The 14,402-nt window shown below is 43.9% G+C and overlaps 1 protein-coding gene across 5 annotated transcripts in view; it reads left to right on the top strand.

Annotated features, from left to right (window-relative positions):
• Window positions 1-13,433, top strand: part of UCHL3 (ubiquitin C-terminal hydrolase L3) — a 131,929-nt gene extending 118,496 nt beyond the window's left edge. For all 5 annotated transcript variants that reach the window (XM_078766234.1, XM_078766232.1, XM_068132389.2 and 2 more), the window contains 7 exons: window positions 393-521; window positions 1,021-1,174; window positions 1,261-1,346; window positions 4,423-4,470; window positions 6,058-6,133; window positions 12,175-12,233; window positions 12,987-13,433. In XM_078766234.1, the coding sequence (XP_078622360.1) occupies window positions 393-521; window positions 1,021-1,174; window positions 1,261-1,346; window positions 4,423-4,470; window positions 6,058-6,133; window positions 12,175-12,233; window positions 12,987-13,073 (639 nt within the window). In that variant the 3' untranslated portion in view covers window positions 13,074-13,433. The remainder of the gene's footprint in view (window positions 1-392; window positions 522-1,020; window positions 1,175-1,260; window positions 1,347-4,422; window positions 4,471-6,057; window positions 6,134-12,174; window positions 12,234-12,986) is intronic.
• The last annotated feature ends 969 nt before the right edge of the window (window positions 13,434-14,402 follow it).

Genomic DNA, 14,402 nt, shown 5'->3' with positions numbered 1-14,402 from the left:
ACTTGGACGAATTCCAGCTTTTTGTCGCATCCATTCTTCCGATTACGTGGGAGCACAGCTCCTACAACATGATATTAAAAAAAGTTATGGACGAGTTATGACTAAACTTGGTGGATGAGTTGGTTTGGTGACAAGAACGAGCCAATTACATTTTGGTTCAGGTCCGAATCCAGATCTGGCCTATCAGTGGGATACAAGACATAAAGTGTTCAGCCTGGCAGAGGCATGCGTTCTACCGAGTGCTCTTCTAGTTTTGTTGTGAACGTGTCTGCCACGTCAGTGAGTGTGTCCATAGAGCACAACTTTAGGTCCGTAAGCCATGACTTGCCGCGTAGAACCGGTGCTTCCTCCACTCGTTTACCCATGTGTTGTCCTCTCCCTTGAATCCACAGTTTGTGCAGCAGTTGGGTGTGGGGACTCGCTGGCAGTTTGGAGATGTTTTGGGACTCGAACCCGAGCTTCTCCTGATGGTTCCTCGGCCTGTTGTTGCTGCTCTTTTGCTTTTCCCCGTTAGTGAGAAGGTGATTGGTTTCATACAACATGTGGTTACGCAGATTGTAGTGTGCATTGCCATTTCCCAAAGCAAGCTCTAAGGGTTTTTCAGCATCAACATCAAAGTTCGGACTATCTTCACATGTGGACTGGGCCATGCATGGCACAAAGGTTGCCCTCTCCCTCAAGGTCGTTAATGAGTCGACTGCATTTTGCAGGCTTTTCAATAGCAACATATTGTTATGCTTTTCAGAAGATCTTGGTTTCCAGGTTATTAGAATCCAAATATTTAATGCTGCTGGCCTCAGCTGGATTAGAACCTGCAATATTTGTGATGCCAGTTGTCTTTTTCACCACTAAGCTCCCACTACTGTATTCCTGATTTAATGGCCTTTACCTGGATTTATTCCCAGGTGGCCACAATAGCCCCCTAAAACTATCTATACTTCACACCCACCTAGTTTATATTTTCCCAGTTGATTTTTGTGCTCTTTCCTTGTGATTTACATTCATCATACGTTCCACCAGTATGAAACGTACCGGCAGGAAGAGGAGGAACGGCTTAAGGCTGACGGATACAGTCCTCCTAAACACGTGTACTTTGTGAAGCAGACCATCGAGAATGCATGCGGGACGATTGGGCTGATTCACGCCATCGGGAACAACAAAAACATCGACTTTGGTTTGTTATTCGAGCATTGTACATCTTGCGGGATGATCGTGTAAGTCGAGTGATCCCATAGGTTCATAGTTGTGGAACTCTTCCAGCTGAAGATTCTGCATTGAAGCTGTTCTTTGATAGCACAGTTGGGATGACACCAGAGGAGCGTGGAAGGCAGCTTGAGAAGGACACGGTAAGTAATATATATATATATATATATATATATATATATATATATATATTTTGTGTAATGTAGTTTATTGCAGCAATTTTGATTGACACTTTATAAAAGCAATCTCTTTAAAATAACTTTTTTTTTTACATCTTATCTGCATAATCATCTTTTTTACATCGTATTTACATCTTATTTGCATCTTTTTTTACATCTCATTTATCTCATAAAGGTTTTTTTTACCGGATTTTGGTATTTGGTCTTTAACTTCAAAGGAGAAGAGTATGGTTGACGAGTGCATCCATTGTCTTTGGGGGTGTCAGGGATGGGGAGGGGAGTGGTCGGAGTGTTGCGTTGTTGTCGGCAGGTTAGTGTACAGCATACAAATTGATCAATGTAACTATTGATTGGCTTGTTTACATCACATGCCATCTTGAAGCCCTGGAAGGAAGAGTGGGATTAAACAGACCGAGAAAGTTGTTCCACAGACTTGAGGAAAGAAGACCAATTGAGTGGAAGCGAGCAGTTAAGTTTGATTTTGGGAGTTTCACCAGAAATGGGTTACTAGCTGACTGCGTGCATTCTGCATAAACCTGGGAGGGAAGGTGAGGAAAGGGCCGAGGTTGCAAGACCAGAAAGGAGGTGGTAGAAGAGAGAGGCCGCCGACCTGTCTGCAATGCAAGATTAGTAACAGGCCCAGAGAATCGGCTTGATCGTGGGACTATTCCAATGATTTTGATGCCCTAGGCTTCTACGGCAGGAAATGGAAGGTGTGAGGCAGGGCACCAACCGAAAGCGGAGAGCAATACTCCATCGAGCTGCGGATGAAGGTCTTGTAAGCTAAAAGTTCACATTTGCCAATGGAATACTTTGCACGATGAAGGATGCCCAGTCGGCAGCTTGCTTTTGAGGCCAAATTGCATTTGTGGATGTCTCAAGAAAGCTTATTGTGAGGCCCAAAGTTTGAGGCCTCACTATCGGCCATGATCTTTTAGCTGAGGCCCAAAGATCATTGCTGCACTGAAATGTCACTCGACCATGGTTCCCCTTGGTTTTTCATTACCAATGATTCATTCTCCATGACTCATCGAGCCCTTTTGAGCTCCTGTTCTCCCCATGGCGAGGCGAGTTTGAGCAGGATGCTCTCGGCTTGGCAATGCCAGGTTTATGTGTATAGTCTCCTTGGCTGTTCCAAACATTCTCCAATAATGCTGTACGAAGCGAAAAGCACGGTAAAGCAATTGGTTCACTTTGTCTGTCTATCTGTACGTCTTTCGACAAACGTTAGTTTATGATCGAAGAACAACTTATTTAAATTAAATGTTATATTTTGAACATGAATGACATGAATTGAAAAACGAACCTGTAGTTCAGCAGTACTTTGGCTCTCAATTTGTCCCAATCACACATTCGCACAGAGGCGTAAGATAATATTTTACTCTGTCTGCCTTTCTGGCAGTTAAACAAAATTGAAAATCATTACAAACAGGAAGCTTACTGTTATAAGGACGTAATAAAGGACACTGACAGGTATGAAGAACTAGTGCAACGTGTTAATTAAGGTGGTGTAAAAGACGCATCAATTTTTTTTTTTTTTTTTTTTTTTGTATACAAGATCGAGGCTCGTGAAAGAGCTAACATTAATCACACAGAAAGACAAACCGACACATAAAACATTTAACATGGGGAGCGGTAGAGAAGATGGGGCGCGAGGGGGAGGAGCACAAACCAAACACAACATCTGAGAGCAGGGACATCGAGAGATCAGTGGGAGGGAGAGGGCTTTGGGGGAGGGGAGGCATGGGAAGGGGGGGGGGGGGGGGTGGAGAGGTATAAAACATATGTACACTGCCAGGACTTCCAGGAAAGAAGTTGGAATTTCAAACAAGGTGGATCTGGGGTGAATTAGTGGGGGTAGAAAAGATCAAGGTTTTGGATGGGGAAAGATAAGAGATGGTGGTGAACAGCTGTTTTAAAGACCTGGAGGGAGTAGTGGGATTGAAGGGAGTGTGGGAGTTTGTTCCAGAGGCGGGAGAAAAGAGGAATGAAAGAGTGAAAGTGTGAATGGCAGTAAACCTCCAGGGAAAAAATCTTTTTTTTTTTCTACAAACTCTAAAATATTTATTTTATTTCAGTTGAATTATATACTTGAACACAGATCGTCTTTTTGCCACTTTCAAAAACCTTCCGTTGAACAGTGCAGTACTTGGACAAAATATTATGTTATTTTACATATCGACCAATCAAATTTGCTCCTTGTAGACCTTGCCCATGTCCTTTTTTTTTTTAAAGAATGTGTGGGGTAAGGTGTTTTATGAACTCTTGGTTGTTATTATCTTTATTGTATTAACTAGCAACGGTACCCGCCCTACAGGCAGGGCTTCAATTGGGAAGCCCAAATGAAAGGCAAAATATCAGAAATTGAAGGCTTTTTTTATTTTAAACGATTCATATAAACATCCGTTGAATCGTATCACACGCAAATCATCAAAATCTAAACAGTACATGGCGCCCATATTGAAAAAAGATTGAATTCTGCAAAACGGAAGCGGCCGCTACACGTCTTTCTCAGTCGCTTTGCACACGCTGCCATGTTACTTCGGAGCGGCACGTTTATATAGGAAGAGTTCGTCAGGAGTCGATCTACTCTCTCCTGGTACATAGAATTTCAACAAAAGCCATATCACTGTTCATATCGGTAAATATTATTCCATCGTGTTTGGAAAAACTGGAAAATTGGAAAACTTGTAAAAATTGGAAAAACAATATAGCCTATTTTACTTCAGGGGGTCCTAGGATTACCCACCCAAAATATCGTTGCGATCGGTTCAGCCGTTTTTGCGGTACCTTCGAACGGACAAACAGACGGACGGACATTTGGTGAATTAGGACCTTTCGCTCTGTTCTGTTTCACGCTGGTCTTTTACAGTCTGGTTCTCAATTTTATGCAGTTCTGTGTGATTTCTGAGTGATGCTTTTGTTAATGTAATTTTTTGTGTTTATCGATCATTATAATAATAGTAATTGTTATCGTTTCATGAGGCAAATTCAGCCATGGTTTTGATTGTTGCAGCATCATTGCCGAATGTGTTTGCAGAGCATTCGAGCCAGCCACGAGTCCAGCGCTCAGGAGGGACAGACGGAGGTGAGAAGCTGCTCACCTTTTCAGCCTTGCCTTGTGCAAAATGCCATCCTGGCACACACACACTGTACTTGTAGTACAGTCCTGCGGCCTTGATGTGTTGTGCTTTTGTTTCGGATCCTGGCATGTGAGGAGATGTCTTACAGTGATTGATGTTCCAGACCTCGCAAAGCTCATTTCTGCTTTTATCGTGTTGCTGAAGAAACGCTTTTTGAGATTTGAAATCGGACCGCCGTGACAACTTTGGAATTCTGAGACTTAGCATGTGTTCCCCAGATGTGGACTGTTGTCACCGATTGACATTGAGGGTGATTTGTTGTCCTTTGGATGCCGTTGCCATGGTGAAAAACTTTACTTTTGAGGTTACTTGCTGTACAATTGAGGCTTTTGGTGAAATTGAAAGGTCGTCTTCCTTAGTATTCAGAAGATTTTTTGGCCTCAGATACTCCTCGATCCAGAATGTTATCCATGGTTTTTGTTCAGAATGTTATCCATTCCTTTAAAACAGCTAATGTGAAAATTAAAGGTGAAATAGTATAGAGGTAATTTTAAACGCTGATTATTAAAGAGACAAATGCAGTTGCCAAAGTAGAGTAGAAACAAGCAAACCAAAATGTAACAAAAGAGGAAATGGAAAGTGACTGTTCACAGCAGTAATGCGGCTCTTTGGATGGAATTTTAAATCGATGATGTGGAACTGCTTGTTAAAGTGTAGAATGCACTGGAGAGAATGCAAGAGGTCACACAAGGAGCGAACGGGGAAGCACAAGGAGCAAGCTTCTCCAAATGCCATTTCCATGGCTGGAATACATCCTCCTCCAGTCTATCCGTCTGTATCACGCTCAAGTTGGAGTATAATCTACAAGTACTGGTACTGCAGTAATCTGGATGAACTCCTTTTTTAATATGTTTTTGTATACAGAGTCGAGGCTCGTGGAAGAGCTAGAACACTGAATGGATCAGGATGCAGTCGAAATAGGGGGGGAGGGGGGGGAGGGAAACACCAACAGCAGGGTCGAGGGATAAAATAAAGGCAGACTTGGACAAACAGTGGATATGTGGAAGAGTGAGAGCTAGGGGAGGATGCATGGGGTGGACAACATGAATACAGAGGAAACGCTCAGGAAGGAAAAACTGGAAACTTTGAGGTGGGGGGAGGGTTAACTTCATTAACTTACCGTGTGGTTAATTTGGGACAAATAAAGCACGAAAGCCATTGATCGGCCTGCTCAATTGTACTTGACAAGATCTGAGTCACTTCTGCTTATGTTAGAACTACAGTGGAGATTGTCAACGAACCAATGTGATTAACAGTTGAAGGATTGATGTCAGCGTTTTGCAAGATTCATGAGGGTTCTGGACAGCAGAATCGTCGCTGCAAACAAAATAACTCATGGTGGCATGATTGGATGCAAGATGTAAAATTATTCCATAACGTGGAGTCAAACATTTCACCATTTTTGTCGACGTACACAGCCTCTTGCTTAAGACAGGCAATGAACCGGATAGCAACTGTGCATATTCAAAAATGATTTGCATGCAAGCTATTGTTGAAGATGATGTACTTGTGTATTTGTTTATATTATACAGGCACCAAGCTTGGATAAGAAAGTGGATCTTCATTTTGTGGCATTTGTGAATGTTGATGGCGTGCTGTATGAACTAGGTAAGCTTTAATACCTCGCGTACCTTTCTACAAACTGTGTAAGCTTTAATCTTATAACTCCATATGAGCTCATTAAGCTTGACTCCCTATATGAACTCGGTAAGCTTGACACCCTGTATATGGTACCTCTAAATATGAGTTCGGTAAGCTTGACTTCCTGTGTAACACACTATATGAGCTCGGTAAGCTTGACACCCTGTATAGACAACAACAGGCATTTTAAGGCCATTTTCCCTGCTAGCGCGTGGGTTAGCCTTGCGGACCACATGAGAATCTTCTCCATTTTGCCCTATTTTCTACATCTCCCCTTGTTAACCCCCTTGCCCGCATTTCTTCTTCCACCACCTTTAGCCAAGTCTTTCTCAGTCTTCCCCGTCCTCTACTTCCTTCAACATTCATTTCCATCACACTTCTCAACCACACACTTTCATCCTTCCTCAACACATGACCAAACCATCTCAACCTGTTTCTCTTCACAGCATCAATCGCAGGCTCTATTCCCATCATCTTTCGCAATTCATCATTTGTCTTCCTCTCTCTCAACGATACTCCGCACATCCACCGAACCATTTGCATTTCCACCCTTTCCAGCCTTCGTTGCTGCTCTACATTCATTACCCATGTCTCGCTCCCATAAATCATAACACTTCTCACACATGCAGCATACACCTTTCCCTTCAGCTTCAACGACACTCCCCTCCTCATCAGCACGCCACTCAGTTCCCGAAACTTCTTCCATGCACATCTCACTCCAGCAACTGTTGCCGAGTCTGATCCACCTTCTCCATTCAGCATGGCTCCTAGGTAGCAAAATGTTTTCACACCTTCCAGCTTCACACCCTCTCCAAGATCCAACTCAACATTTCCTCCATCTGCAGCTCCCTCTGTGCACACCTTACACTTGAATGTAGGTGCCACACTGGTTAATGACCCTCTCAGACCACGACATTTTTGATGAACCCATTCAGCGCACATTGTACATTTAATGGAGTTCACACCAACACCCTTCACACAGCACATGGCCACTTCCCATTTCTTTCCACCTCACCACATGTTTTACCACTTGCCATCACCTTTGTCTTTCCGATATTCACTTTCAGACCTTTTGCCTCCATACATTCCTTCCACTTGTTCATCTTCTTCTTCAGTCCATCCATACTCTCCCCAATAAACACCAGATCATCTGCATACAACAACTCCCACGGTAAACCCTCCTTTACGTTCCGAGCCAGCACCTCCATCACAGCTACAAATAGTAGTGGACTTAATACCGACCCCTGATGCACTCCCACTTTCACCTCAAACTCACCATTGTTTCTGTCCTTCGTCCTTGCAGCTATGCGCTCTCTCGTACATTGCCATCACTACTCTGATCAACCATTCCTCCACTCCTAACTTCCTCAACGCCCATGTCACTACTTCACGTGGAACCCTATCGAATGCTTTCTCCAGATCAACAAACCCATGAAACAACTTCTTCCTCTTCTCCATGTACTTCTCCTGCAACTGCCTTACAATAAAAAGCGCGTCTGTCGTTCCTCTTCCTGGCATAAATCCAAACTGCATTTCGTCGATATTCACTTTCTTCCTTATCCTCTTCTCCAACACCCTTTCCAACACCTTCATTCCATGCTCTAATAACTTTATCGCTCTATACGAGCCACAGTCCAGAGGGTCACCTTTCCCCTTGTATAGAGGGACGAGGGTACTCGGTTCCCAATCCACTGGAATACGGCTTTCTTTCACCACCAGATTACAGATCTCTGTCATTCTCTTCACACGACAACTTCCCACTGCCTTCAACAGGTATGTATATGGTACTTCTAAATATGAGCTCGGTAAGCTTGACTCCCTGTTGTATACTCCTCTACAGTGCCTTCAGAAAGTATTCACGCCCCTTTACTTTTTTCACATTTTGTTCTGTTACAGCCTGAATTTAAAATGGATTAAATTGACATTTTTTGTCACTGATCTACACAAAATACCCCATAATGTCAAAGTGAAATTTTTTTCGATTTTTTTTTACAAAATAATTAAAACTGAAAAGCTGAAATGTCTCGAGTCAATAAGTATTCAACGCCTTTGCTATGACACTCCAAGTTGAGCTCAGATGCATCCATTTTCCTTTGATCAGCATTGAGATGTCACTACAACTTGATTAGAGTCCACCTGTGGCCAATTTAATTTATTGGACATGATTTAGAAAGATCCCTGGTGATAATCCCTGGTGATTGATAAATCCCTGGTGTTGGGCTAGCGGCTAGGGTGCCGGCTTAGGATCCTAGGATCCTGGGTTCGAATCCCGGTCAATCGCTGAATTAACGCCAGGGGGGTTGACTCAGCCTGTCATCCTTCCGAGGTCGGCAAATTGAGTACCAGTTCACTGGTAATTCCCTGCTTGTCGTTAAAGGCGGCAAAAAGGGTTGGCGTCAGGAAGGGCATCCGGCCATAAAACATTGCTTCAAAAAAGGGGACCGAAAAACAACAACAACCACGGTTCCCGAAAAAGGCCAACCCCCGCTTGCGGGGAAAAATGGCCTCTAAAGGTGGTTTATTTAGAAAGAAACACACCTTTCTAAATAAGGTCTGACAGTTGACAGTGCATGTCAGAGCAGAAACTCTGCCATGAAGTCCAATGAATTGTCCATAGAGCCCTGAGATAGAATAATGAGGAGGTATAGATCTGGGAGGTATAAAACAATTTCTAGAGTGTTGAAAGTTCCCAAGAGCACAGCGAGCCCCATCATTAGGAAATTGAAAGAGTATGAAACTTCCCAGACTCTTCCTAGCTGTCTGACCAAACTGAGCAACCAGGAAAGAAGGATCTTGATCAGGGAGGTGACTAATAACCCAATGAGCACTCTGACAGAACTACAAAATTCCTTGGCTGAGATTGGGGAACATGCCAGAAGGACAACAGTCTCTGCAGCACTTCACAAATTTAGGATTTATGGGAGAGTGACCAGATGGAAGCCACTCTTGAGAAAAATGCACACGACAACACGCCTACAGTTTGCAAAAAGGCACGGTAAAGACTGAGAGCATGAGGCAAAATATTCTGTGGGTAGATGAGATGACAATTTAACTCTTTAGCCTGAATGCAAAACACTACGTCTGGTGGAAACTGAGCACAGCTCAATACCCATCTAACACCATCCCCACTGTTAAGCATTGTGGTGGCAGCATCATGCTATGGGGATGCTTTTCAGCAGCAGGGACTGGGAGACTTGGAAGGATAGAGGGACCAATGAATGGAACCAAATACAGGCAAATCCTTGGGGAGAACCTGCTTCAGAGAGCAAAATACCTGAGACAGTGGTGAAGATTTATGTTCCAATGGGACAATGACCCCAAGCATAGAGCCAAAGCAACAATGGAATGGCTTCAGAACAAGAATGTGAAAGTTCTTGAGTGGCCCAGCCAAAGCCCAGACCTGAATCCCATTGAGAATCTGTGGAAATCCTTGAAGATTGATGTTCACCGACGCTCCCCATCCAACTCAACGGAGCTTGAGTAAATCTGCAAGGAAGAATGAGAGAAACTCCCCAAATCCAGATGTGCAAAGCTGATACAGACATACTCCAGAAGACTCGAAGCTGTAATTCCTGCCAAAGGCGCTTCAACGAAGTATTTACTCAGGGGGTTGAATACTCATGTAAATTTGATATTTCTGTATTTCATTTTTAATGATCTTGTAAAGAGTTCTAAAAATTCCATGTGGCATTTTGGGGTATTATGTGTCGATTAGTGTTAAAAAAAAACTAAATGTGATCTATTTTAAATTCAGTCTGTAACACAACAAAATGTGAGAAAGGTCAAGGGGTGTGAATACTTTCTGAAGGCACTGTATATGAGTTCGATAAGCTCGACACCCTATATAACTCTTTATATGAGCCTGTTAAGCTTGACTTTGTGTAACTCTATATGCACTTGGTAAGCTTGATTTCCTGTGTAACTCTCTATTTGAACTTGGTAAGCTTGATTTCCTGTGTAACTCTCTATTTGAACTTGGTAAGCTTGATTTCCTGTGTAACTCTCTATTTGAACTTGGTAAGCTTGATTTCCTGTGTGACTCTATGTTTACTTGGTAAGCTTGATTTCCTGTGTGACTCTATTTTTACTTGGTAAGGTTGATTTCCTGTGTGACTCTCTATTTGAACTTGGTAAGCTTGATTTCCTGTGTGACTCTCTATGTTTACTTGGTAAGCTCGATTTCCTATGTGACTCTCTATTTGAACTTGGTAAGCTTGATTTCCTGTGTAACTCTCCATGTTTACTTGGTCAGCTTGATTTCCTGTGTGACTCTCTATGTTTACTTGGTAAGCTTGATTTCCTGTGTGACTCTCTATGCTTACTTGGTAAGCTTAATTTCCTGTGTGACTCTCAACCTTACCAAGCTCAAATAGACTCTCTGTATACCTTTCCACGAACGTGGTAAGATATAGTCCCTTGTACACTTCGCAATGACCTCGGTAAGTTTGACCCCCTCGTGTACCTCTCTATGCGTCCGACAAACTTGACTCCCTCGAATACCTCAGAGTATGAACTTGGTAACCTTGATTCCCTTGTAAACCTCTCGACGAACTTGTTCAGCTTTAATCCCTCATACACCTCACTATGAACGTAATAACCAAATACCCTCGGACCCCGCTATTCGCGGGGGATACGTTCCTGGAAAATCTGTGAATAGCGAAACCACGAATAGCGGGGCATTGTTTCAATGGAAAAAGGGAGGATGGGTTCCCGAGTCACGGAAATCTGCGAATGGTGAGGCAAATCCAGAGAATGTCGACGATAATCTGCGAAGGTCGATGAAAATCCGGCGAATGTATGTCGTGGCATTGTTTCAATGGCCCTGAAAACCCACTAATTCACGGAGCACGGCCACGAATAGGAAAAAACCTGTGATTTGGCAGAACACGGCCGCGAATAGGAAAAAAACCTGCGATTTGGCAGAACACGGCCGCGAATAGGAAAAAGAACCTGCGATTTCGCAGAACATGGCCGCGAGTAGGAAAAAAAACCTGCGATTTTGCAGAACACGGCCGCGAATAGGAAAAAAAACCTACGATTTCACAGAACACGGCCGCGAATAGGAAAACAAACCTGCGATTTCACAGAACACGGCTGCGAATAGGAAAAAAACCTGTGATTTCGCAGAACACGGCCGCGAATAGGAAAAAAAACCTTGCGATTTCGCAGAACACGGCCGCGAATAGGAAAAAAAACCTGCGATTTCGCAGAACACGGCCGCGAATGGGAAAAAAACCTGCGATTTCGCAGAATACGGCCGCGAATAGGAAAAAAAACCTGCAATTTCGCAGAACACGGCCGTGAATAGGAAAACAAACCTGCGATTTCACAAAACACGGCCGCAAATAGGAAAAAAACCTGCGATTTCGCAGAACACCGCCGCGAATAGGAAAAAAACCTGCGATTTCGCAGAACACGGCCGCGAATGGGAAAAAAACCTGCGATTTCGCAGAACACGGCCACGAATAGGAAAAAAAAAAAACCTGCGATTTCGCAGAACACGGCTGCGAATAGGAAAAAAAACCTGCGATTTCACAAAACACGGCCGCGAATAGAAAATAAAAAAAGCGAATTCGCGGGACATTTCTGTGAATAGAGAAACAGGTCGCATTTTATCACCTGTGAATACGCGGAACCCGCGAATAGTGGAACCGCAAATAGCGGGGTCCAACAGTAGGTACTACGGCCTTTTAACTACGTCGTCATTTCTTCATGCCAAGGTAGAGGTGGCACATTATGGTGAATGGAATCGTTCACTTCTCTAATATGTGAATAACACTCGTTGGTAAGAAAGTTTTTCCAACTGTGCATGGCAGTGCACCTCGGTAATGGTATCCAATCGCTTTATAGGTGCAAGGTGTACTGATTCAAGTCATGTGGTCTACTCGTCCAAGTGAGCAATCTTGACTCTCATTGGCTTCAGGACATCAGGACATGCAAGGAGCAGTCCTTTAAAATCTCGAGAACTGTGATGCCAACTAACTCGTGCTTCCACTCTTCTCTTGTAGATGGACGAAAGCCATTTCCCATTGCACACGGAAACACAAGCGAGGATGCTCTGCTCGAGGTACTATAGCCCTGTGTGCTTTTGACGTGTCGTAAACGGTTGAGTGAACTGACCCCTTGGGGTTGATGCATGTTTGGTGGTGGTGGTGGTGGTGGTTCATATGCAGCGTGTGGCTGCTGCCTGTTTCGTTTTCTGGGATGTGGCTGTGCTGCTGATGCAGTGCCCCTGTTCACAGTAAGCTAGCACTCAATTTGCCGACCTCAGAAGGGTAACAGGCTGAGTCAACCCACCTGGTGTTATTTCAACGACACGACAGGGGCTCAAACTCAGGACCTAAGATCAGAAGACAACCACCTTAACCGTTAAGGCAACACCAGGCTTATGGATGTTTGATAAATCAGTTTGGATCTGTCTTCACATCCTGCTTTTTAAAGTGGTAATCGGATAATCTGTCGCCTTCACTTTTGTTTCATCCATCTCATTACCTCCGCCACCAAAGGTGGATGGAGTTTGCTTTCACCCTTGTCTGTTAGTTTGTATGTTTGTAAACTTGTCTGTTTGTGAACAGGATATTTCAAAAATTTGTAGACAGGTTACGACAAAATTATGTGGATGAGTTGGTTTGGTGACGAGAACAAGCCGATTAGATATTGCTTCAGGTCCGAATCCTGATCTGGCATATCAGTGGACACAAAACGTAAACTGTTCAGCCTGGCAGAGGTACGCTCACTACCTTGGGCCGTTTTAGTTGCACCTGTGTTAAATCAAAGTTTATGAGGTGTAGTAACCCCCACCCCCATGTCTCCTGCCCAGGATGCTACGGCGGTTTTCAGACAGTACATGCAGAGAGACCCCGAGGAGCTTCGCTTCACTGTGGTTGCCCTGTCGGCGGTGTCCTGAGGAGTTGGATCGCCCCTCCCCCTCCCTGGTCCCCATGTTTTGCTTACAATGTTACACTTATTTTTTTGCTTCAAACAAAAGATGGAGTTACAAGTCTTCCCTTTCCTTCACAATGTGTTCCCCTTTATTTTTCTTCACCTTTTTTCCAACTCACCTTTTCTACTTTTCCACTTCATTATTTCTTTTTCCTCCAACCCCTCACTTTCCTTTCCATCGAACACCTCCATCTCTCTAGGTCCACTTATCGCTCTCCTCCTTTGGGAGATTGGAGCTCAGGATCTTCCAATGTTTCTTTGTCAGTATTTGGTTGAAAGGCCATGGTCGAGAATGAAATGAACAAATAAAAAGTGTTAGAGCACATGGTTTGGATTTGTTTATCTTGTTTGGCCTCCTGTTCTGTTGTAAGTGTTTATAGAGCAGGATTATTTTAATTGGTGGTGGGAGTGGGTGGCTTTGGTTCGATCATCAAATCAACCACGGTCTTGAAAGAACAGTTCGTGCTCAGGTCTCTGTGGTGCTAAGGGCTGGTGATGGAAGCTTGCAGTTTGTACGTATTATATGGATGAAGATGACATGCCAATCTGAACTGATCTCCTTTGGTTTTCAACGTAGTGAACAAGACAAGACAAGACGTGTTGTCGATGAAATTATATTAATTTTTTCTTGCAATTGTTTCGTGCTCCTCCCCGACCCCCTGGTCACGGTGTACCTCCGAGCCCCGAGAGGAGTCACGGCAGAAAAATGTGTTATTCGGTATGTCAAAGATCAATGGTGAAGCCACACCAATTGTTACAAACCAACAAGTATTGTATTAAGATCACACAAGAATAACAGTACAAAAACAATAGTAATCAATTGTACAACAAATAGTATATCATTCCTATGATGGTACCATCAGGTTCGTACAATATAACTCACTGTGCTCCAAGTGAGCGAAAAGAAGAAGATTCCCAATGTCTCGATTCCCTGGCTTCAAGCCAAAGTCAATCCGCTCCAGCGATCGACAGATCAATGTCCAATCGAGACCAGAATCCCGTTGGGTTGGCAGTTACAGTCCGGCTGCCAAAGCTATGCAAAGGCGCCCTCCAGGCGACTGGGAAATCCAAAGGCGCCCTCCAGGCGACTGGGAAATCCAAAGGCGCCCTCCAGGCGACTGGGAAATCACACCCTCGGCTCTGGACGTTCCACAGCTCGCAGTCGGCAAACCTCAGATTTACCTTCAGGTATATCCGCGTTGCACACACACACACCAGATACGTCTGAAAGCGGTGAAAACGGCTGACGTGAAGCAAAGAAAAACCTTGCGCGACGCGCAAAGGCTGAAGCGAA

The sequence above is a fragment of the Myxine glutinosa genome, chromosome 12 (genome assembly GCF_964187855.1).
Source record: "Myxine glutinosa chromosome 12, kmMyxGlut1.1, whole genome shotgun sequence".
NCBI classification, from domain to species: Eukaryota; Metazoa; Chordata; class Myxini; order Myxiniformes; family Myxinidae; genus Myxine; species Myxine glutinosa.
Note: the sequence above shows the minus strand (reverse complement) of the source record. Positions and strands in the feature narration are given on the sequence as shown.